The following is a 27,421-nucleotide window of genomic DNA, read 5'->3' as shown; positions in this document are numbered from 1 at the left end:
CTTAGAGACCCATAAAGGCAGGGGAAAGCTTCATCATAAGTAACCATGACGATTACCTCTGGAGAGTTCCCTGTTGAGAAATCGGATTACAGCACCTATGTCCTGCGGAGTAGCCAGATCACCCCCTTCTTGTTGGCAAAATGCTCTGGCCTTCTCCCAGGTTAAAGACGGGTTCTTGTGAATCCAGAAACAGCTTCCAGCAACTCTTTTGAAGGGCCAAGCACAAACTGGAGGAGCAAATGAACCTAAAGTTAAAAGGTTTCACCATGGAGCTTCATTTAGTCCTCTGGCGATGCTCCTCGTGCTTCGTCTGGAGAACACACATGCAAAACAAGATAGACTTCATCTTGTAATGTAACTTTTGCTATCACATTCTTTGTCATACCTATAGTGCTCTTAATTACTTTAGAGCTATTAAACTCAAAATCATAAGTTTCTTTCTGTAAGGCTAGTTCTGTAACTTTCTCAAGACGTCTTTCTACATTATTTTTTAATTGCGTTTCCATAAATAAAAAAAAACATAAGTAGCATGAATAGAGTCTCATTTTTTATATGACATTGAAGTATACTTCGTCCACATATGAGATACTGTTTTAGAAATTATACGTAATTTATGTAAAAGATTTAATAACAATTGGAGACATATATTCTCCCAACTTCGACAAAGAAATTTCGTAAATAGTAATACTCTGGCTTAGTGCTTTAATAATGACACAAATTTTGTATCGAATGTTAACAAGTAATTATCGTAAGTAAATAAAAAGTAATTGTAAAAAGTTGTATCATAAACAGATTTTAAACAAATAACTACAGAGACAATTAGTAAAGGCAAATTAAATGAAAAAAGGCCAAATAGTGAACAAACAAAACAAAAAAAATTATGTTTGGCAGAAAGACTCCTCAAGGGTTACAAAACGAAGATCCAAAGAGTTCCCCTCCGTCAGATGGGTGCAACCCACATTTGTGGGGGATAACCCTCCCTTCGAAGGGTACATTTCGCATATTTACCGTTTTTCCTCCAATGAGGTGCATCGCACGGATGAAAAGTATAGTGACCAAAAAAAATAAAAATATAAATTCTGCACAATTTTGTTTCTATATCTTTTTTCTGTAAATATTATAGTTTTTGGGTAAATAAGCACAAAAGTAGCAGACGCATTTTCGCCGAGATTTAAAAAAAATCGCATTTCCCCCTTACATTTTGTTCATAAATTCTTAAACTATCAATTTCTCGTCAAAATGCAATATACCTGATATTGTAGACTGAAGGTTCGTTTGGTATCCAAGTTTTCTTTTTTTCGGAATCAAACAGGAAACTAGTAGGCAAAGTCATCCATGTTACAGTCAAATCATTGGTGATTCATGAGTAATTCGTACTAGGCAGACCACAACTATAACACACAAGCGTTAAATAAAATTTTTCAATTTGTTTAGTTCGTCTTAAAAATTATTAATAAAGAATGGGCTACTTGGTGCTATTTCAAAGGTGAAAATAGCTAACAAAAAGAGAAGAGAATAAAACGAGACAAATATGAAAATGACTGACATAAAGGGAAGGCAAAACCTGAAATATGAAAATGACTAACATGCAGGAATGAGAAAACATGAAAAAAATATGAAAATGAGTGACATGAAGGAAGAAGAAAATATGAGATAAATGCGAAAATGACTGACATAAAGGGATGGGAAAACTTGAGAGAAATACGAAAATGGCTAACATACAGGAATGCGAAAACACGAGAAAAACATGAAAATGGCTTACACAAAGGAATGGGAAAACAAGAAATATAAAAATGACTGACATACAGGAATAAGAATATATAAGAAAAATAATAAAATAACTGACATAAAGTAATGAGAAAACATGAGAGAAACATGAAAATGCCTGTCATAAAGGAATGAGGAAAACATGAGGGAAATATGAAAATGACTGACATAAAGGAACAAGAAAACACGAGAGAATATGAAAATGACTGACATAAAGAAATGAGAAAACATGAGAGAAATATGAAAATGACTGACATAAAGGAATATGAAAACATGAGGGAAATATAAAATGACTGACATAAAGAAAATGAGAAAAGAAAAACCTAGAGAAACATTGAAAATGACTGACATAAAGAAATGAAAAAAAAACATGAGGGAAAATATGAAAAAATGACTTGTACATAAACGGAAATGATAAAACCATAAGGTAAATATGAAAAATGAACTGACATAAAGAAATGAAAAAAGAAAAATGCATGGGAAATATGACAATGACTGAATTCATAAGGATGAATGAAAACATGAGGGGAAATATGGAAACATGACTGACATAAAGGAATGAGAAAAGAACGGAAAAACATTGAAGGGAAATATGAAAATGATTGGACATAGAGAAAATGAGAAAACATGATGGGGAAATGATGAAAATGACTGACATAAAGAAATTAATGAAAAAGAAAACGTGACGGGAAATATGAAAAATGATTGACAATAGAGAAATGAGAAAACATTGAGGTAAATATGGAAAATGACTTGACATAACGAAAATGAGAAAACATGAGGGAAATATGCCAACAATGGACTGACATGAAAGAAACTGAGAAAACATGGAAGGGAAATATGAAAATGACTGATATAAAAGAAATGAACGGGGAAAACGAAGGATGGGCAATGAAATTGACAATGACTGAACCAAAAATAAAATAAATAAGAAAACAATGAGGGTAAATACTTGGAAAATGACTGACTAAAAAAATTAAAGAAAATGATGGAAAAAATGAGGGAAATAATGTTAAAATAACTGGGACATAAAGAAATGAAGAAAAAGAAAAGAACATGAGGGAAATTTATGAAAATGACTGATATAAACAAGAAATGAGAAATGACATGAGAGAAAATATGAAAAAAATGACTGACATAAATACAGAAATGAGAAAACATTAGGGAAAATATGGAAAATGAATGACAAAAAGGAACCAGGTGAAAACAACATCAACCAAGGGAAATATGAAAATGAGCTGGACATAAAATAAAATGATGAAAACACATGAGGGAAATCTGACAATGACTGACATAAAGAAATGAGAAAAAACGCATAAGGGAAATTATGAAAATAAACTGACATTAAAGAAATGACGAAAACATGAGGGAAATATGAAAATGACTTGAACATAAAGAAATGAAAAAGAAAATGAGGACGGAGAAATATGAAAATGACTGACATAAAGAAACATGAGAAAAACTATGAGGGGCGGAGATATGAAAATGACCTGATATAAAGGAATGAAAAAGAAAACATGAGGGCGATATGAAAATGACTGACATAAAAATGAAATGAGAAAATAATGAGGGTGATATTCTGAAAACTGTACTGAAACATCAAAGGAACTGAGTAAAAACCATGATGGAAATAATGAAAATGGACCTGACATTAAAGAAATGAGAAAACATGAGAAGAAATATGTGGCAATGACTGACAAAATAAAGAAATGGAGAAAACACGAGGGAAATATGAAAAATGACTGACATAAAGGAATGAGAAAACATGAGGGAAAATAGGAAAAGGACTGACAAAAAGGAACAAGAAAACATGGGACAAATATTGAAAATGGCGGACATAAGAAATGAGAAAACATAAAGAAAGGAAAAATATAAACAATGACTGGGACCATATAAAATAACTTGTCGAAAAAGAGGGAAAAAGATAGAAAATGATGACATAAAGAAATGAGAAAACTGCGAGAAATATGAAAATGACTGAACATAAAGAAATGAGAAAAAATGAGGGAGATATGAAAATGAACGACATAAAGATGAAAAGAAAACATGAGGGAGGAAATGATGAAAATGATAATAAAGGAATGAAGAAAACATGAGGGGAGATATGAAAATGACTGACATAAAAAAATGAGAAAACATGAGGAAATATGAAAATGACTGACATAAAGGAAAAAAAATGAGAAATGGAAAGGAGATAAATGGAAATGACGACATAAAGATGAGAAAACCTGAGGGAAAATAAAATATGACAAAATGACTGCATAAAGGAATGAAAAAACAAAACGATGTTGGAAAATATGGAAATGAAATGACATAAATGGAAATGAGAAAACTGAGGGAAATATGAAAATGATGACATTGAGAAATGAGAAAACATGAAAAGGTAAAATGAAATGAAAACTGACATAAAGAAATGGGAAAGAAATACATGAAAAGGGAAATTGAAAAATGTTTGGACATAAAGGAATGAAGAAAACATAAGGGCAAATATGAAAATGACTGAAAACATAAAGAAGGAAGAAAACATGAGGGAAATAGACAATGAAATTGGAACAAAAAATAAGAATGAGAAAACATAAGGGCAAATATAATGAAAACTGACATAAAGAATAGATAAAACTGAGGGAAGAATGAAAATATACTGACATAAAGAAATGAGGGGAAAACATTGAGGGAAATAAAATGAAAATGAAATGAAATAAAGAAATGAGAAAATGAGAGAATATGTAAGTGCCATAAAGGAATTGAGAAAACTAAGGGAAATATAAAATACTGACAAAAGGGAAATGAGAAACATGAGGGAAATATGAAAATGATGCATATAAGAAATGAGAAAACATGAAAAGGGGAAATTGAAAATAACTGAAACATTATAAGAAAATGGGAGAAACCATTGAGGATATGAAAACTGGACGAAGATTATAAGAATGCGAAACATGAAAGGGAAATACGAAAAGAAAACTGACATTAAAAGGAACAAGGGAAAACATAAGGGCAATTTATTGAAAATTACTGACATAAGAAATGAGAAATTAAACCATGGAAGGAAATATGAAATGAAACTGACAATAAAGGAATGGGAAAGAAAAGCATGAGGGAAATTATGAAAAGACTTGAATAAAGGAAGCAAGAGAAACATAGGGACATAAAAATGAAAATGAAAACTGACATAACAGGAAAGAAAACAAGGGAAATATTTTTGAAAATGAACTGACAATAAAAAAGAAATGAAAACATGAAAAGTAAATATGAAAATGACTGACTAAGAAATTTGGAAAGAAAAATGGAAAGGGAGATTGAAAAATGCCTGCTTATAAGGACGAGAAAACATTGAAAGGGAAGATATGAAATGAAACTGACATAAAGGAATGAGAAAACTGGGGAAGATTATGAAAATGAACTGATTATAAAGAAATGAGAAAACATTGAGGGAAATATGAAAATAACTGACAAAGAAATGAAAGTAAAACATAGGAAATATGAAAATACACTGAAAACATAAAGAAATGAAAGAAACATGAGGAAATTATGGAAAATGACTGAATAAAGGAATGAGAAAACATAAAGGAAAATATTAAAATAATGACATAAAGAAAATGAGAACAATGAGGGAAATGAAATAAAAACTTGAAAAAAGAAATGAGAAAACATTGAAAGAAAGACATTAATGAACTGCAAAATCAAAGGAAGAGAAAACATGAAGGGAAATATAAAAATGAAAATGAACATAAAGAATGAGAAAAACATTGAAAGGGAAGAATAGAAAATACTGAAAATAATGAAGAATATAGAAACAATGAAGGGAGATATGAAAAATGACTGGACATAAAGTAATGAGAACATGAGGGATATATGAAAATGAATGATATAAAGGAATGAGAAAACATTCGGAAGATATGAAAATGACTGACATAAAGGAATGAGAAAACATGAGGGAAATATGAAAATATCTGACATAAAGAAATGAGAAAACATGAGGGAGATATGAAAATGACTGACATAAAGGAATGAGAAAACATGAGGGAAATATGAAAATGACTGACATAAAGGAATGAGAAAACATGAGGGAAATATGAAAATGACTGACATAAAGAAATGAGAAAACATGAGGGAGATATGACAATGACTGACATAAAGGAATGAGAAAACATGAGGGAGATATGAAAATGACTGACATAAAGGAATGAGAAAACATTAGGGAAAATATGAAAAAGTTGACTGAACATCAAAGGAATGCAGAAAACATGAACGAGAAATATGAAAATGACTGACATAAAGGAATGAGAAAACATGAGGGAAATATGGAAATGAATGACGTAAAGAAATGAGAAAAGAATAGAGGGAGATATGAACAATGGACTGACAAAATAAAATGAAAGTAGTAAACATGAGATGAGAATATGAAAATGACTGACAATAAAGGAATGAGAAAACATGGGGAAAGGGAAATATGAAAATGAACTGATATAAAGAAATATGAGAAAACATTGAGGGGAAAGTATGAAAATGACTGACATAAAGGAATTGAGAAAACATTGAGGGAAAATAAAATGAAAATGACTGAACAAATAAAGGAAATGAGGAAAACATGATGGGGGAAAATTGAAATGAAAAGACTGGACATAAAGAAAATGAGAAAACATGAGGGTGGGAAATATGAAAATTAACTGAACATAAAGAAATGAGTAAATGACTGGAGGGGAAATTATTTGAAAAGGACTGACATAAAGGAACCAAGAAAACATGAGGGAAATATGAAAAGGAAAGGACTGACATAAAGGAACAAGGAAAACATGAGGGAAATTATGAAAATGACTGGACATTAAAAAAATTGAGAAAACATGAGCGAAATTATGAAAATTGACTGACATAAAGGAATGAGAAAACTATTGGGGGAAATATGGAAAAGAAATGACTGAACATAAAGGAAAATGAGAAAAACATGAGGGAAGATATGAAAATGGACTGACATAAAGAAATGAGAAAACATGAAGGGAGATATTGAAAAATGACTGACATAGATGAAATGAGAAAACATGAGGGACCATCTGAAAAATGACTGACATAAAAGGAATGCAGAAACATTGAGGGAAATATTGAAAATGGACTGACATAAAGAAATGGAAAAAGAAAGACATGAGGAGATATTGAAAATGACTGAATAGTACAGAAACATGAGAAAACATGAGATTAAATATGAAAATGGCTTGACAAAATAAGGAATGGAAAAGAAAACATTGAGGGGAAGATTTATTGAAAATGAACTGACAATTAAAGGAATGAAAAACATGAAAAGGGATGGGCAATATGAAAGAATGATCTGGACATAAAGGAATGAGAAAAACATGAAGGGAGATTGAAAATGCTGACGATAAATTAAAAGAATGAGAAAAACAATGAGGGAAATTATGAAAAGATGACTGACATTAAAGGAAATGAGAAAACATGAGGGAGATATGGAAAAGAATGACTGACATAAAGGAATGAAAAAAGAAACATGAGGGTGAGATATGAAAATGACTTGACATAAACAAGAATGGAGAAAACAATAGAGGGAGATATGAAAATGACTGACCATCAAAGTAAGGAGAAAACATGCGGGAGATATGAAAATGACTGACCATAAAAGGAATGGAAGAAAACATTGAGGGAGTTATGAAAATGACTGACATAAAAGAATGAGAAAACACGAGGGAGATATGAAAATGACTGACATAAAAGAATGAGAAAACATGAGGGAAATATGAAAATGACTGACATAAAGAATGAGAAAACATGAGGGAGATATGAAAATGACTGACATAAAGGAATGAGAAAACATGAGGGAGATATGAAAATGACTGACATAAAGGAATGAGAAAACATGAGGGAGATATGAAAATGACTGACATAAAGGAATGAGAAAACATGAGGGAGATATGAAAATGACTGACATAAAGGAATGAGAAAACATGAGGGAGATATGAAAATGACTAACATAAAGGAATGAGAAAACATGAGGGAGATATGAAAATGACTGACATAAAGGAATGAGAAAACATGAGGGAGATATGAAAATGACTGACATAAAAGAATGAGAAAACATGAGGGAAATATGACAATAACTGACATAAAGAAATGAGAAAACATGAGGGAAATATGAAAATGACTGACATAAAGGAATGAGAAAACATGAGGGAGATATGAAAATGACTAACATAAAGGAATGAGAAAACATTCGGGAGATATGAAAATGACTGACATAAAGGAATGAGAAAACATTCGGGAGATATGAAAAGGACTAACATAAAGGAATGAGAAAACATTCGGGAGATATGAAAATGACTAACATAAAGGAATGAGAAAACATGAGGGAGATATGAAAATGACTGACATAAAGGAATGAGAAAACATGAGGGAGATATGAAAATGACTGACATAAAGGAATGAGAAAACATGAGGGAGATATGAAAATGACTGACATAAAGGAATGAGAAAACATGAGGGAAATATGAAAATGACTGACATAAAGGAATGAGAAAACATGAGGGAAATATGAAAATGAAAGACATAAAGAAATGAGAAAACATGAGGGAAATATGAAAATGACTGACATAAAGGAATGAGAAAACATGAGGGAAATATGAAAATGAAAGACATAAAGAAATGAGAAAACATGAGGGAGATATGAAAATGACTGACATAAAGGAATGAGAAAAACAGATTCGGGGAGATATGAAAATGACTGACATAAAGGAATGAGAAAACATGAGGGAAATATGAAAATGAAAGACATAAAGAAATGAGAAAACATGAGGGAGATATGAAAATGACTGACATAAAAGGAATGAGAAAACATGAGGGAGATATGAAAATGACTGACATAAAGGAATGAGAAAACATGAGGGAAATATGAAAATGATAGACATAAAGGAATGAGAAAACATGAGGGAGATATGAAAATGACTGACATAAAAGGAATGAGAAAACACATTCGGGAGGATATGATGCTGCATAAAGAATGAGAAACATGAGGAGGATGATGATGACTGACATAAAGAATGAGAAAATCATGGATGGAGATATGAAAATGACTGACATATAACTAGCATAGAAATCATGAAAACATAAAGAGGGATATGAAAATGACTGACATAAAGGAATGAGAAAACATGAGGGAAATATGAAAATGACTGACATAAAGAAATGAGAAAACATGAGGGAAATATGAAAATGACTGACATAAAGAAATAGAAAACATGAGGGAGTATAAATGACTGACAAATAAAGATAATGAAAGAAAAACATGAGGAGATATGAAATGACTGACATAAGATGAGACAAACATGAGGGAAATATGAAAATGAATGACATACAGAAATGAAAAGAAAACATGATATGAATAAATTGAAAATGGCTGACAAAGGAATGAAAGGAATGAAAAACATAAGGGTAAATATGAAAATGGAACTTTGACATAAAGAAAGTGCAGAAAACATGAGGGAAATTATGAAAATGAACTGACATAAAAGGAAAATGAAAAGAAAAGGAATGATAAAACATAGGAAATATGAAAATGACTGACATAAAGAAATGAGAAAACATGAGGGAAATATGAAAATGAATGACATAAAGAAATGAGAAAACATGAGGAAATATTGAAAGTGACTGACATAAACAGGAATGAGAAAACATGGGGAAAGGGAAATATGAAAATTGAAAGACATAAAGAAATGAGAAAACATGAGGGAATTATAGAAAATGACTGAACATAAAGAAATGGATAAAACATTAGGGATGGGAAAAATATGAAAACATGACTGACATAAAGGAATGAGAAAACATGAGGGAAATATGAAAATGACTGACATAAAGAAATGAGAAAACATGAGGGAAAAATATGAAAATGACTGACATACAGAAATGAGAAAACATGAGATAAATATGAAAATGACTGACATAAAGAAATGAGAAAACATGAGGGAAATATGAAAATGACTGACATACAGAAATGAGAAAACATGAGATAAATATGAAAATGACTGACATAAAGAAATGAGAAAACATGAGGGAAATATGAAAATGGCTGACATAATGGAATGAGAAAACATGAGGGAAATATGAAAATGACTGACATAAAGAAATGAGAAAACATGAGGGAAATATGAAAATGACTGACATACAGAAATGAGAAAACATGAGATAAATATGAAAATGGCTGACATAAAGAAATGAGAAAACATGAGGGAAATATGAAAATGACTGACATAAAGGAATGAGAAAACATGAGATAAATATGAAAAGGACTGACATACAGAATTAGAAAACATGAGATAAATATGAAAATGGCTGACATAAAGAAATGAGAAAACATGAGGGAAATATGAAAATGACTGACATAAAGAAATGAGAAAACATGAGATATATAAAATGAAAACTGACTGACAAAAGAAATGAGAAAAACATGAGGGGAAATATGAAAATGACCTGACATAACAGAAAATGAGAAAACACGAGGGAAATATGAAAAATGACTGACAAAAGAAAAAATTGAGAAACTGAGGGAAATATGAAAATGACAAATGACTGACTACAGAAATGATGAAAAACATGAGGGAATAAATATGAAAATGACTGACATAAAGAAATGAGAAAACATGAGGGAATATGAAATGACTGCATACGAAATGAGAAAACATAGATAAATATTAAAATGACTGACTAAAGAAATGAGAAAACATGAGGGAAATGTATGTAAAATGACTGCCATAAAGCAATGATAAACGGAGGGAGAATATGATAATTATGACATAATAAGAAATGATAACATGAGGGAATATGAACATGAATGACATAAGAAATGAGAATGACATGAGGGAAATATGCAAAATGACTGACATAAAGAAATGAGAAAACATGAGGGAAATATGAAATGACTGACATAAAGAAATGAGAAAGCGGCAGAGTTAAATATGAAAAATGAATGACTAAATAAATGAAAAACTGATGGAAATATGAATTGCTGAACATAAAGAAGAGACAAAACATGGAGAAAAATATGAAAATTACTGACATAAAGAAATGATAAACTGAGATATATGAAATGACTGAAAACATAAGAAAATGAGAAAACATGAGGAAATATTAAAATGACTGACATAGAAGAAATGAGAAACCCATAGGGAAAATGAAAATCACTGAAAACATACAGAAATTAGAAAACATGAGATAAATATTGAAAATGGCTGACATAAAGAAATGAGAAACATGAGTGAAATATGAAAATGACTGACATACAGACATGAGAAAACATGAGATAAATATGAAATGACTGACATAAAGGAAATGATAAAACATGAGGGAAATTGAAAGGCTGACATAAAAAACATGAGAAAACATGAGGTAAATATATGAAAATGGACCTGACATAAAGAAAGAATAGAAAACATGATAAATAAATGAAAATGGCTAAACATAATGGCATGAGAAAACATGAAAGGGAAATTATTAAAATGGACTGAAACTAAAAAATGAGGGAAAACAGTGATATAAATAGAAAATGACTGACATAAAGGATTGAGAACCTGAAGGAAATTAAAATGAAAAACTGACCGTAAAGGGAAATGAGAAAACATAAGGAAAATATAAAAGACTTGACCATAAACAGAAATTGAAGAAAACATGAGGGAAATAAATATGAAAATGGCTGAACATAAAGAAAATGAAAAACATGAGGTGAAACTCTGAAATGACTGACATAAAGAATGAAAACCATGAGATAAATAAATGAAAGGAAAACTGGAGGGAAATACAGAAATTAGAAAAACATGAGATAAAATATGAAAGGGCTGACATAACAGAAACTGAGAAAACATGAAGGGAATGAATAAATGAAAACTGACTGACAGAATGAAAGAAAACATTGAGAAAATCAATATGAAATACTGACATAAAGAAATGAAAACCTGAAGGGAAATATGAAAATGAATGACATACACAAGGAAATGAGAAAACATGAGGGAAATAAATGAAAAATGAAACTGGGACATAAAAAGTGAGAAACATGGGCAAAATATGGAAAATGAAAAATGACCAATAAAAGGGAAAATGAGAAAACTTGAAAAGGAGAGATAGGAAAAATGACTGACATAAAGGAATGAGAAAACATGAAGGGAGATAATTGAAAATGACTGACTATAAAAGGAAACTGAAGGAAAACATTCGGGAGATACAACAAAAATTGAAAATGACTGATATAAAGGAATGAGCGAAACAGAGGTGAAAAGGAATATGAAAATGAAAACTGACATAAAGGAAGGGAAATGAAAGAAACAATGGGGAAGATATGAAAATGAACTGACAATAAAAGGAAATGATAAAGAAAACTGGGGAAATATGGAAAATGACTGACAATAAAGAAATGAGCAAAACATGAAGGGAAATATGAAAAAATGAATGACATAAAGAAATGGGAAGAAACATGAAGGAGGATATGAAAACAATGACTGACATAAAGGCTGAAGAAACTGAGGGAAAAGATTGTGAAATGAATGAAATAAAGGAATGAGAAAACTGAGATAAATAATTAAAAATGAAGGGAACATAAAGGAATGAAAAGAAACATGAGGGGAGATATGAAAATTGGACTAGACATAAAAGGAAATGAAAAGAAAACATCGTGGGAAAAGATATGAAATACTGTGCGAGCTAAAGGAATGGAGAAAACGTGAGGGAAGATAATTAAACAAATGAAAACTGACATAAAAGGAATGAGAAACATTAAAGGGAAAACTAATGAAAAATGACTGAAAACATAAAGAATGGGAAAGAAAACTAAGAGGTAAATATCAAATGTGGAAATATAAAGGAATGAGAAACACATAGGGAAAATGGTGAAAATTTACTGAACATAAATAAATGGATAAAAACATTATGTAAATAGGAAAAATGATAATGCCTGAACATAAAGATTAGGGAAAACATGAGGAAATATTAAAATTACCTGAAAACATAAGGAATGGAGAACATGAGTGAAAATATTAAACATGGCTGAAACATAAAGGAAATGAAAACCCGAAAAGGGATTGATATGAAAATGACCCTGAACATAAAGGAAATGGGAAGAAAACTGGGGAGATATGAAAATTGCTGACATACAGGGAATGAGAAGAATGAGGGAAATATGATCAGATGAATGACATAAACAGAAATGAAGAAAAACATAGAAGATAAATAATGAAAATGGCTGACATAAAGGAATGAAGAAACCTAAAAGGGATACTTAAAATACTGACATAAAGAATGATTAAACATGAGGGAAATATAAACTGATTGACCCTAAAGGAATGAGAAAACATGAGGGAAATATGAATATGACGGACATAAAGGAATGATAAAACATGAGGGAAATATGAAAATGAAATAGACATAAAGAATGAGAAAACATGCGGGAAATTATGAAACTGACTGACATAAAGAATGAGAACGCATGAGGGGAAATATGAAAATGCTGACATAAAGAAATGAGCAAACATGACGAGGATCTATGAAATGACTGACATAAAGCAATGAGAAAACATGAGGGAAATATGAAATGACTGACCATAAAGGATTGAGAAAACATGATGGAAATATGAAAATGACTGACATAAAGAAATGATCGAAAAACATGAGGGAAATCTGAAAAATTCACTGACATACAGAAATGATAAAAACATGAGAATCAATATGAAATGCTGACATAAAGAATAATGAAACATGAGGGAAATACGAAAATGCTGAACAAAATAAAAATGACTGACATAAGAAATACATGATAAATAATGAAAATGACCTGACATAAAGAAATAGAGAAAACATAGGGAAATATGATGGCTGAAACCATAATGGAATGAGAAAACATGAGGGAAATATGAAAAATGATGAAAAGAAACTGACATAAACAGAGGGAAAATTAGACACGTTGAGAGGAATAAATATGAAAAATGACTGACATAAAGAAATGAGAAAACATTCCAGAAACATATGAAAATTGGCTTGGACATAAAGGAAATGGTGGAAAACATGAGGGAAATATGAAAAATGACTGACATAAAGAAATGAGAAAACCTGAGATAAATTCAAATGAAAACTGACATATAAAGGGAAATTAGAAAACAAATGAGGGAAATAAATGAAAATTGGCTGACAATAAAGAAATGGAAAAAATGAGGGAAAATATTAAATGACTGCAATACAGAAATGATAAAACAAAATTAGATAAAATGAAAATTGGCTGCATAAAGAAATGAGAAAACCTGGGGGGGGGGAAAATTGAAATGACTGGAATAAAAAACAAGAATTGAAAAGGACATATGGATACGAGAAAACATGAAAAGGGAAATTATGAAAACTGGACTGAACATAAACCGAACTTGAGAAAAAACATGAGATAAAATATGGAAATAATGAAACTGACGACATAAAGAAATGAGGAAAACATGAAGGGAAATTATGAAAATGGCTGACATAATGGAATGGGAAAGAAAACATGAGGGAAATATGAAAATGACTGGACATAAAGAAACATGAGAAAACATGAGGGAATAAATTAAATGAAACTGACATGACATAAAGGAATTGAGAAAACATGATGGGGAAATATGAAAATGACTGACATAAAGGAAATGAGAAAAACATGAGGGAAATAGGGAAAATGAAAACTGGACATACAGAAAGAGAAAACATGAAAAGAAATTAATATGAAAATGGAAAAACGACATTTAAAGGGAATGATGAAAACATGAAAGGGGAAATATGAAAATGACTGACATAAAGAATGGGCGAAAAACATGATGGATAAATATTGAAAAGTACGGACATATAGCAAATTAAAGGAAAAACATGAGAAAATACAATATGAAAAATGGGAAATTGCCAAAATAAAGAAATTGAGGAAACATGAGGGAAACTATTGAAAATGGAATGAAAACCATGCAGAAATGAAGAAAAATGAGATAAATAGAAAATGGACTGACATAAAGAAATGAGAAAAGAAAACATGAAGGGAAATATGAAAATGAAAACTGCCATAACAGAAATGAAAGAAAACTGAATACATATGAAAATGACTGACCATAAAGAAATGGAGAAAACATGAGGGAAAATATGAAATGACTGACATAACAGAAATGAGAAAACGTGAGATAATATGGAAAAATGGGCTGGAACTAAAGAAAATGAGGAAAAAATGAGGGAGATATGAAAATGACTGACATAAAGGAAATGAGAAAAACCTGGATTAAAATATGAAAAAATGGGAAACTGACATACAGAAAATTGTGCAAAACATGACATAAATAATGAAAATGACTGAAAACATAAGAAATGAGGGGAAAATATGAAAAGATAAATATGAAAAGGAGCTGCACATAAAGGAATGAGAAAACCCATGAGGGCAAATATGAAAATGACTGGACATCAAAGAATGAGAAAACATAGGGAGGATATGGATAATGAATGAAAACATAAAGAAATGAGAAAACATGAGGGAGGATACGAAAATGAAATGGAAATAAAAGAAATGAAAGAAAACATGTGGGAAATATGAAATGACTGACATAAAGGAAATTGAGAAAATTCATGAGGGAAATATGAAAATGAACTGACATAAATGAAATGATGAAAAAAAACATGAGGGAAATTGAAAATGACTGACATAAAGAATGACAGACAAAGAAATGAGAAAACATAAATGACAGACATAAAGAAATGAGAAAACATGAGGGAAATATGAAAATAACTGACATAAAGAAATGAGAAAACATGAGGGAAATATGAAAATAACTGACTTAAAGAAATGAGAAAACATGAGGGAAATATGAAAATGACTGACATAAAGAAATGAGAAAACATGAGAGAAATATGAAAATGACTGACATAAAGAAATGAGAAAACATGAGGAAATATGAAAATGACTGACATAAAGAAATGAGAAAACATGAGGGAAATATGAAAATGACTGCATAAAGAAATGGAGAAAACATGAGGGAAAAATAATTGAAAAAACTGACATAAGAAATGAAAACATGAGGGAAATTATGAAAAATAACTGATCATAAAAGAAATGAGAAAACATGAGGGAAATATGAAAATGACTGACATAAAGAAATGAGAAAACATAAGGGAAATATGAAAATAACTGACATAAAGAAATGAGAAAACATGAGGTAAATATGAAAATGACTGACATAAAGAAATGAGAAAACATGAGGGAAATATGACAATGACTGACATAAAGAAATGAGAAAACATGAGGGAAATATGAAAATGACTGATATAAAGAAATGGGAAAACATGAGGGAAATATGACAATGACTGACATAAAGAAATGAGAAAACATGAGGGAAATATGAAAATGACTGACATAAAGGAATGAGAAAACATGAGGGAAATATGAAAATGACTGACATAAAGAAATGAGAAAACATGAGGGAAATATGAAAATAACTGACATAAAGAAATGAGAAAACATGAGGGAAATATGAAAATGACTGACATAAAGAAATGAGAAAACATGAGAGAAATATGAAAATGACTGACATAAAGAAATGAGAAAACATGAGGGAAATATGAAAATGACTGACATAAAGAAATGAGAAAACATAAGGGAAATATGAAAATAACTGACATAAAGAAATGAGAAAACATGAGAGAAATATGAAAATGACTGACATAAAGAAATGAGAAAACATGAGGGAAATATGAAAATGACTGACATAAAGAAATGAGAAAACATGAGAGAAATATGAAAATGACTGACATAAAGAAATGAGAAAACATGAGGGAAATATGAAAATGACTGACATAAGAAATGAAAACATGAGGGAAATAAGAAAATAACTGGACATAAAGAAATGAGAAAAACAGAGGGAAATATGAAAAGACTGAACATAAAGAATGAGAAAACATGAGAGAAATATGAAAATGACTGACATAAGAAATAGAAAACATGAGGGAAATATGAAATTGATGACATAAAGAAATGAGAAACATTAAGGGAAATATGAAAATAACCTGACATAAAGAAATGAAGAATATGAAGAGAAATATGAAAATGACTGACTAAAGAAATGAGAAAACATGAGGGAAATATGAAAATGCTGACATAAAAGAAATGGAAACATGAGGGAAAATATGAATAACTGACATAAAGAATGAGAAAACATGAGGGAAATATGAAAATGCTGACATAAAGAAATGTGAAACATGAGAGAAATATGAAAAAATGACTGCATACAAGGAAATGAGAAAAACATGAGGGAAATATGAAAATACTGAACATAAAGAAATGAGAAACATAAAGGAAAATTTATGAAAATGAAGACATAAAGAAATGAGAAAACATGAGAGAAAATGAAGAATGACTGACATAAAGAAATGAGAAAATGAAGGAGATATGAAATATGACTGATTATAAAAGGAATGAGAAAACATGAGGGAGAATATGAAAATGATGACATAAAGAATGAAAAAACATGAGGGAGATATGAAAATGACTGACATAAGGGAATGAGAAAACATGAGGGAAATATGAAAATGACTGACATAAAGAAATGAGAAAACATGAGAGAAATATGACAATGACTGACATAAAGAAATGAGAAAACACGAGGGAAATATGAAAATGACTGACATAAAGGAATGAGAAAACATGAGGGAAATATGAAAATGACTGACAAAAAGGAACAAGAAAACATAAGGGAAATATGAAAATGACTGCCATAAAGAAATGAGAAAACATGAGAGAAATATGAAAATGACTGACATAAAGAAATGAGAAAACATGAGGGAGATATGAATAACTGACATAAAGAATGCAGAAAACATGAGAGAAATAGAAATGACTGACATAAAGAAATGAGAAAACAATGAGGAGATTATGAAAATGAAATGACATAAGATGAGAAAATGAGGGAGATATGAAATGACTGAATAAAGGAATGAAGAAAACATGGGGAGATATGAAAATGACTGACATAAATGAGAAATCATGAGGGAAATCATGAAAAATGACTGACATAAAGATGAGAAAACAACTGGGGAAATATGAAAATGACTGACATAAAAGAAATGAGAAAACATGAAGGGAAATATGAATGAACTTGACATAAAGGAATGAAAAAAACACGAGGGAAATATGGAAATGACTGACATAAATGAATGAGAAAACATGAGGGAAATATGAAAATGACTGACATAAAGAAATGAGGAAACATGAGGGAAATATGAAAATGACTGACATAAAGAAATGAGAAAACATGAGGGAAATATGAAAATGATTGACATAGAGAAATGAGAAAACATGAGGTAAATATGAAAATGACTGACAATAAAGAAATGAGAAAAACATGAAGGGAAATATAAAATGATTGACATAGGAAATGAGAAAAACATGAGGTAAATATGAAAATGACTGACATAAAGAATGGAGAAAACATGAGGGAAATATGAAAATGATTGACATAAAGAAATGAGAAAACATGAGGCAAATATGAAAATGACTGACATAAAGAAATGAGAAAACATGAGGGAAATATGAAAATATGACATAAAGAAATGAGAAAACTGAGGAATATGAAAAATGACTGAAATAAAGAAATGAGAAAAACATGAGAGAAATAATGAAAATGACTGACATAAAGGATGAGAAAACATGAGGGAATCGAAAAAATGACTGAAATAAAGGAAACAAGAAAACATAAGGGAAAATATGAAAATTACTGACATAAAGAAATGAGAAAACATGAGGGAAATATGAAAAATGACTGAATAAAAGGAATGAGAAACATGAGGAATATGAAATGACTGACATAAAGGAACAAGAAAACATAAGGGAAATATGAAAATGACTGACATAAAGGAACAAGAAAACATAAGGGAAATATGAAAATGACTGACATAAGGGAACAAGAAAACATAAGGGAAATATGAAAATGACTGACATAAAGAAATGAGAAAACATGAGGGAAATATGAAAATGACTGACATAAAGAAATGAGAAAACATGAGGGAGATAATGAAATGACTGATATAAAGGAATGAAGAAACTGAGGGAGATATGAAAATGACTGACATAAAAAATGGAAAACATAGAGGGAGATTGAAAATGACTGATATAAAGGAATGAGAAAACATGAGGGAAATATGAAAATAACTGACATAAAGAAATGAGAAGACATGAGGAAAATATGAAAATAACTGACATAAAGAAATGAGAAAACTAGGGAATATGGGAAATGACTGACCATAAAGGAATGGAGAAAACCATAAAGGGAACTATGAAAATAACTTACATAAAGAAATGAGAAAACATTGAGGGAAAATATGAAAATGACTGACATAAAGAAATGCAGAAAACATGAGGGAGATATGAAATGATGACATAATAGGATGAAGAAAACATGAGGGAGATATGAAAATGACTGACTCAAAGGAATGAGAAACATGAGGGAATATGTAAAATGACTGACATAAAGGAAATAGAAAACATGAAGAATATGAAAATGACTGACATAAGGAATGAGAAACATGAGGGAAATATAAAATGAATGAACGTAAAGAAATGAGAAAGACATGAGGGATATATGACAATGACTGACATAAAGAAATGAGAAAATGAGGGAATATGAAAATGACTAACATAAAGGAATGATAAAACCTGAGAGAAACATGAAAATCACTAGCATACAGGAATGAGATAACATGAGAGAAATATTGATATGACTGACATAAAAGAATGAGAAAACAAGAGTGAAATATGAAAATGAATAAACGAAAGGAATGAGAAAACGAATAAACTAAAGGAATGAGAAAACATGAGAGAAATGTGAAAATGACTGTGAAAATTATGAAAATGACTGATTTAAAGAAATGAGAATACATAAGAGAAATATGAAAAAAGGCTGACATTAGGTAATGAGAACACTTGAGAGAAATATGAGAAATTTTTCAAAATCTGGATGCGTTCATTTTACATATCATATTAGGAGCGGTCCACTATCACAGTATCGAAAGTTAACATGCTTATAAAACGACAGAAATATAGAAGACAATTCGATAAATTTAATAAAATCAACTTGTGATTTTATTTAAGGAACAAGGGTTTCCATCATCGACCACAAATCCAACCACAAATTAGAACTGCATTACCACTAAAATTAAAAGAAAAAAAGTTCGTATAAATGTCCGAATACAAAGTTATATACATAAATATCTGTAAGAAATAAAATGTTGCAGTGTGAACTACAAAGCCCTTCTAAGCCTTTGATGACCTTTTAAAGCAAAACAGTGTACAATTTCTGCTTACTTTGGAATGAGATCTATTACAAACATGTTAATCACATATAATGAGATAAATGTACACAATATTTTTTTACTTACAAGATATTTTAATGAGAATTCACTAGTAAAGCTGATGATGTAAAAGAATTCGTGATATGGATTTCTGTGGATTTACAGTTTCTTATTTGTTAGTTCCTTTTCCATAATTCTTTTCATGTTTAGGGAAGAACAAGGATACCAAATGAAGTACAAATCTTCAGTTTGCAATATCATCTATATTGCATTTTGACGAGAAATCAGTAGTTTAAGAGTTATTGAACAAAAAGTAAGGTCGAAATGAGTTTTTTTACATATCGGCAAAAATGCGTCTGCTACATCCGGGCTATTTACGCAAAAACCATAATATTTACAGAGAAAGACATAGAAATAAACTTGTGCAGAATTTATTACTTTATTTCTTTGATCACGATATTTTTCTTATCCGCGGTATGCACCTCATTGGAGAAAAAACGGTAAATATGGGGAAATGTACTCTTCGAAGGGAGGATTAGCCCCCAAAAAGGGGGTTGCACCCATCTGACGGAGGGAAACTCTTTGGAGCTTCGTTTTGTAACCCTTGAGGAGTCTTTCTGCCAAATATATAAAAAAACTTATTATTTTTCTCCTCCTAAAAATGCTAATTTGCCTGGACTAAATGAAATTTATAAAGTATTTGAATAATATATATTTTGCTATACTAAATTTCGTCAGTAATAATAATAATAATAATAATAATAATAATAATAATAATAATAATAATAATAATAATAATAATAATATACTTAGGAAGCAGACCCTCTCTCAAGCATACTTTATTAAAAGTAATGGCTACTTCAGCAGCGTTACACTTGTAGAGATTCTTCTCTATTTTGCGAATAGCGGCTTTTTCCGTGCTACTTAAACAGGCTAGTAGAGCGCCTATAGAGGTCATGGTAAAATACAGGGTCAAAATAGGTGTATATATTTGAATTTTACAGATAAACTATGATACCATAGTCATCAAAGTCATTAACGATTTTCTCTCTCTCTCTCTCTCTCTCTCTCTCTCTCTCTTAAAGCGAGCTTTCGTCTGGAGCTGCCAGACATCCTCGGGCTGGGAAGCTGAGGGTGGACTGATCTTGGTGCGGTGTCCGTCCTCCTTATATCTGTGGCTGACAGCAGGGGGTCTGCCCCATGCTTGTCTCCTATTGGCTGGTGGCGGTGAGTCTTGTTTTCATTGGCTGCCTGAGCCAGGTCTCAAGCCACTTTCTTCGGGCCGATGGTTGCGTTGCAGCATATCCTGCAGCCGCCTGGACCTCCTAAGCGGCGCTGTAACATTGATGGGCGTTGCGCTACGCTGTGGGACGTCACGGCTACTTTGATTTCCATCGGCTGCAGGAGTACCTCGTTCGGGGGCGTTGTCATCCATAGAGTTGTCATGATCGGTGGTGTCATTGTTGGTGGCAGGTCTTCTCATACTCGTAGGGAGGAGAAATTCTTCCTGCGTCGTATTCAGATTAGGTTTTATTTTGCTGGATGAGTAGCGCCTCCAGCAGGCGCAAACCGACGGGTATCAGGGGCCTTCCCGATGATCTTCGTGTTCTTTATGATATCTCGGGAGATGGCCTCGTGATGTTTGGTGCGGGCGTGATTCTTTATAGCCCCCTCTTGGGCGTGGCACGAGTCTCTCTTCGACAGTCGCATGGTAGTCATACCTACGTAGGCGCCGCTGCATTCGCGGACTGGGCATGTATACTGGTACACTACATGCGTCTGCTTCAGGGGTTCTTGTGCCTGTGGAGAGGGGTTATTTACGAACGTGCCTGTCGACGAAACCATAGATATAATCCTTGATCGTGTCTACAGGAATCAGTCGACGGCGCCCCTCAACATACCGGAAGCCTCGCTCCGTACGCTGCTGGAGATATGCACGAAGAAGGCCCCTTTCTCCACCCACCGTGGCCAGATGTTCCGCCAAAAGGACGGCGTGGCGATGGGCTCCCCACTGGGGGTTCTCTTCGCTAACTTTTATATGGGCACCGTGGAGGAACGGGTCTTTGCCAGGATGCAGCAACCCCGCAGATATGGACGTTATATTGACGACATCTTTGTGCAAGTCGACGCCGAGGATGAGGTAGAAGCCCTCCGTCAAGCATTTCAGCAGTGTAGTGTGCTGAACTACACAGTCGAACGCAGCTCCGACGATCGGCTCCCCTTCCTCGACGTCCTTGTAAGCAAGACGGAAGACGGTCTCCGTACTTCAGTCTACACAAAGAAAACCAATTTAGGACTTTGCCTCAACGGAGACAGGGAGTGCCCCGCCAGATTCAAAAGCACCACCGTCAGGGCCTTCGTCAGGAGGGCCCTCTCCCACTGCTCAACCTGGCAGGACACTCACCAGGAACTCGACCGCGCCTCCCAAGTACTTGTGAATAACGGGTACTCAAATAAATTAATCAGCAAGGAAGTCCGCACAGCCCTGGAGAAATGGTACGGTAGTGAGAGCCCGCAGCCCCGCCCCCAGGATAATATCAAGCTGTACTACAAAGCCTTCATGAGTTCCCATTACCGTGAAGAAGAGGACGCCATTAAGAAAATTATTTCTGATAATGTATCCCCGACTGACGACACCAAGAATATCGACCTAATCATATATTACCAGAATCGGAGGACGGCGCGATCTTTTTATGAAAAAATAACCCCTCTCCACAGGCACGAGAACCCCTGAAGCAGACGCATGTAGTGTACCAGTATACATGCCCAGTCCGCGAATGCAGCGGCGCCTACGTAGGTATGACTACGCATGCGACTGTCGAAGAGACTCTCGTGCCACGCCCAAGAGGGGGCTATAAAGAATCACGCCCGCACCAAACATCACGAGGCCATCTCCCGAGATGTCATCATAAAGAACACGAAGATCATCGGGAAGGCCACTGATGCCCGTCGGTTGCGCCTGCTGGAGGCGCTACTCATCCAGCAAATAAAACCTAATCTGAATACGACGCAGGAAGAATTTCTCCTCCCTACGAGTATGAGAAGACCTGCCACCAACAATGACACCACCGATCATGACAACTCTATGGATGACAACGCCCCCGAACGAGGTACTCCTGCAGCCGATGGAAATCAAAGTAGCCGTGACGTCCCACAGCGTAGCGCAACGCCCATCAATGTTACAGCGCCGCTTAGGAGGTCCAGGCGGCTGCAGGATATGCTGCAACGCAACCATCTGCCCGAAGAAAGTGGCTTGAGACCTGGCTCAGGCAGCCAATAAAACAAGACTCACCGCCACCAGCCATAGGAGACAAGCATGGGGCAGACCCCCTGCTGTCAGCCACAGATATAAGGAGGACGGACACCGCACCAAGATCAGTCCACCCTCAGCTTCCCAGCCCGAGGATGTCTGGCAGCTCCAGACGAAAGCTCGCTTTAAGAAAGAGAGAGAGAGAGAGAGAGAGAGAGAGAAAATCGTTAATGACTTGATGACTATGGTATCATAGTTTATCTGTAAAATTCAAATATATACACCTATTTTTGACCCTGTATTTACCATGACCTCTATAGGCGCTCACTAGCCTGTTTAGGTAGCACGGAAAAAGCCGCTATTCGCAAAATAGAGAAGAATCTCTACAAGTGTAACGCTGCTGAAGTAGCCATTACTTTTAATAAAATAATAATAATAATAATAATAATAATAATAATAATTTTACGTTGTAGACAATGTTTCAAGTTCTAAGTTATTTAATATAATTGAAATTATTGTGACTCTCTATATCTATTTAAATCACACTTGTCTTTATGACTTCAAAATATTCAAGAAAATAACACTAGGTGTTATTTAAAACATTTTCAATTCGGGTCTGAACCCATGGAGCAAAATGTATTTACGTCTACAAATAAGTAAAAACGCATTTTCGAGTTCAGCCAAAATTTGACATCAGGAGTTTATCAAATCGTCATAGAAAAAGATAGGGAATAATAAAATAATAATAATTAAGAAAAATTATAAAAGAACTCACGATCCGGCACAGGAGTCGGCGAAATCTTCTGGTTGTATTCTATCAGTTCGTCTGTCCTAACAATGGCTTTGGTAACATTTTCCTGTAATGTTTGGATCACTTTCCACTGCATCTCCGTCGTGTTCGTTAGGTCTCTTAACTTTTCTTCTAACTTGTCTGACAGTTTAACCGAGCAACGTCTTTGGTACTCATCCAGAACCGAAGCTATTTCGTTTATCCCCTTCGTGAACGAAGCCTCTTGGTTAGCACGTTCTATTCGTGCTAGGGTGAAAGGCACTGCAATAGTAAACAACACCAGAGCTGACAGCAACATCTGGCTGGGTCGCAGCGGTGGTGAGGCAATGAGAGCCATTCTTGAAATGAGCTCGAGACGGTCTCGGTACCCTTGTCCGGCTCCGCTAGTAGAAGATCATCATCTGAGGAACAGTCAGTGGCGTTGCCATTAGCAACTATATAGGCGATAGTCTATAATTTAGACTTCTATTTAATCACGTATTCACGACCATTTTCCGGTGATCCATTGGTAAAGATTCTCTATAAGAAAACTAGGAGAAAATACAGTGTTCATTGTGAAAGAAGGATCAGTCTAAGGAACAGCTACGTTTAGCAAAGTAAGCCATCGCCTTGGGGATGAGTTACAGGCACAGCAGCCAGTGACCCTACAGTCTCCTTCAGCGAAGATGTCGGAACGCACTCTCCTCGCGCTTCCTCTTCTCTTGGCGGTGTCCATCATGGTCATTGCAACGAATGGAGCACCTTCGGATACCGATACCGTTGAGGATGTAATGGCCAGGATTACTGCAGCAATGAGAAACAATATGGAAAACTGTAACAACCAGAAGATCGAAGAAACTGACGCAGCTGAACAGTTGCAATTGATTCGTGAAATAATCGATTACCAAGGTGGCGTGATGGCAGACCTCAGAGTGATATCGAAGAACATTCAAGATAAAATAGATTTCTATTACGCAACCAATAGGCACAAAATGGAAGGCACGAAGGTAAGAAAATGTTAACAAATTGCCTGTCCAGTCCAAGAGTTATAAGAAATATTATCTTCATATTTATTCTTTGTCTCTTCTCCTGCATGTAAGCCATGGATTTTTTCCTTCATTTTCCTCTCTCTTGTGTATTTTGCACGATTGCGTTGCAAAAGGATATAAAAAACTGTGGATTGTTATCTAATCTACTGTAAATTATGTATTACACGCAGGTCGGCGATTTATCGCGTTCATATAACAAATGCTGAATACAAGTTAACAACTTATAGATAGACGTAGCCAGTTCCTCATACGGATATCCAGCATTTGCCAAAGATTCGTTCTGCACATTATTATCATTATTACCTGAAAAATATAGTAAAATTTTTAAAGAATGGTTCTTGGGTTATAGACGCACCTATTTTGTTTTTTTATCTATTGTTGAAATGTTTATACTCTATTTTCGATTGTTTTCCTTTTAGATCAAATCAACTTATGTCATATCTGTCATTATGATTCAGTAGATTCGTTTGATGATAAAATGACTGTTTTGGATTGACTAAAACAAGTCGGTAACCGCTTATCTATTTAAGCCAACGGCTATGGGTATGCAAGAGCTTTACAAGGAAATTACAGTAATTCCCTAGGAAACAGAAATAGATATTTGGATACTCATCATGGGAAAAATTGTATAAGTTGGTAAGTGTAGATTTATAAAGTTGAAGTTATGTATTAAAATAGATCATTGCCATGAATTTGAGAAGTAAACCAATAAGTTTGTGGGGAATTTTCTCAGGAGTTCACGTGAACATGAGACTAAAATAATTATGTAAAATTGACTGCATGTCTAGGTAAATGATATAAAAGAAACATGAGTTAGTAAAGCTGAAAAATACGAGCCCCTTTCACCTGTTAGTGATATAAGTATATTTGAAATAATATCTAATAGTTTGAGAGAATAATAATAAACAAAACAACTAGTTTCTGATTTACGGAAATTCGATTATTTAGGAATCACTTGTGAAAACTAAGAATCTTGATCCAATATAGAAATAGTACACTGGATAAAAAGAGCGATATCATTCAAATTATGATAACAAGAATATATACGTTAAAAGACATTAAGAAAAGCTGAAGCTTGGAAACAATAGAAACGGCTTCCTCCAGCAAACAGAGCAGAAAAAAAAAAAAAGGAAACAGTTTCCGACTTCCTCAGGACATAGTTGTATTTTTTTACCGATGTATCTCATAAACTCGTGTTCTTAAAGGTGTTTTCATCTTGCATTATTATTATTATTATTATTATTATTATTATTATTATTATTATTATTATTATTGTTATTATTATTATTATTATTATTATTATTATTATTATTATTATTATTATTATTATTATTATTATTATTATTATTATTATTATTATTATTATTATCTTGGAAGAAGACCCTCTTTCAAATGAAATGCACTAAAAACTCAAGGTCGTCTGGATGTTGTTCCATATATAGTTTAGTTTTTATTTATGTCATATTAATACAATTCTATATACAATTCCCGTGAAGCAGCCGAAGCAGTAGTAGCTCATATGGCAGGCTACATAAAAACGTCAATACAGATAAAATCAATATAAAAGCATAGACATTGATATGTAAACGTTGATGATATTTCAAACAATGACTTCAATATAAAAGCACATACATTAATATATAAACTTAGATAATATCTAAAACAAAGAAATCCATGTAAAAGCACATACTTCGTTGATTAAATTCCTACCCCATTGTTTTATATGCTATAATTTTATAGCATATAAAACAACTAAGCAGGAATTTGATCAACATTTGTCAAGCCTAATTAAAACAGTAGATTAAAAGACACCAAAACAAATAAAGTTAAAATGTTATTGTTCTCTTATTCTATAAGTATAAAGATAACTATAGTTCGCTCATCAATGATGATTTGTAGCATATAAAACAATGAAGCAGGAATCTGATCAACTTTTGTCAGTAGATTAAAAGACACCAAAACAGACATTAATATATAAACTTTGATGATATTTCAAACAATGACTTCAATATAAAAGCACATACATTAATATATGAACTTAGATAATATCTAAAACAATGAAATCCATGTAAAAGCACATACTTCGTTGATTAAATTCCTACTCAATTGTTTTATATGCTATACTTTTATAGCATATAAAACAATGAAGCAGGAATTTGATCAACTTTTGTCAGGCCTAATTAAAACTGTATATTAAAAGACACCAAAACAAATAAAGTTAAAATGTTATTGTTCTATTATTCTATAAGTATAAAAGATAACCATAGTTCGCTC

General features: G+C 32.8%; 1 protein-coding gene across 1 annotated transcript in view; it reads right to left on the bottom strand.

Annotated features, from left to right (window-relative positions):
• LOC135220166 (P-selectin-like) overlaps positions 1-24,419 on the bottom strand; it is a 25,213-nt gene extending 794 nt beyond the window's left edge. Inside the window, exons 1-2 of the mRNA XM_064257458.1 lie at positions 24,105-24,419; positions 57-227 (exon numbers count right to left, since the gene is read on the bottom strand). Of these exons, the coding sequence (XP_064113528.1) occupies positions 57-227; positions 24,105-24,417 (484 nt within the window). The 5' untranslated portion in view covers positions 24,418-24,419. The remainder of the gene's footprint in view (positions 1-56; positions 228-24,104) is intronic.
• Between the last annotated feature and the right edge of the window lie 3,002 nt (positions 24,420-27,421).

Source organism: Macrobrachium nipponense, chromosome 1 (assembly GCF_015104395.2).
Source record: "Macrobrachium nipponense isolate FS-2020 chromosome 1, ASM1510439v2, whole genome shotgun sequence".
Lineage (NCBI taxonomy): Eukaryota > Metazoa > Arthropoda > Malacostraca > Decapoda > Palaemonidae > Macrobrachium > Macrobrachium nipponense.
Note: the sequence above shows the minus strand (reverse complement) of the source record. Positions and strands in the feature narration are given on the sequence as shown.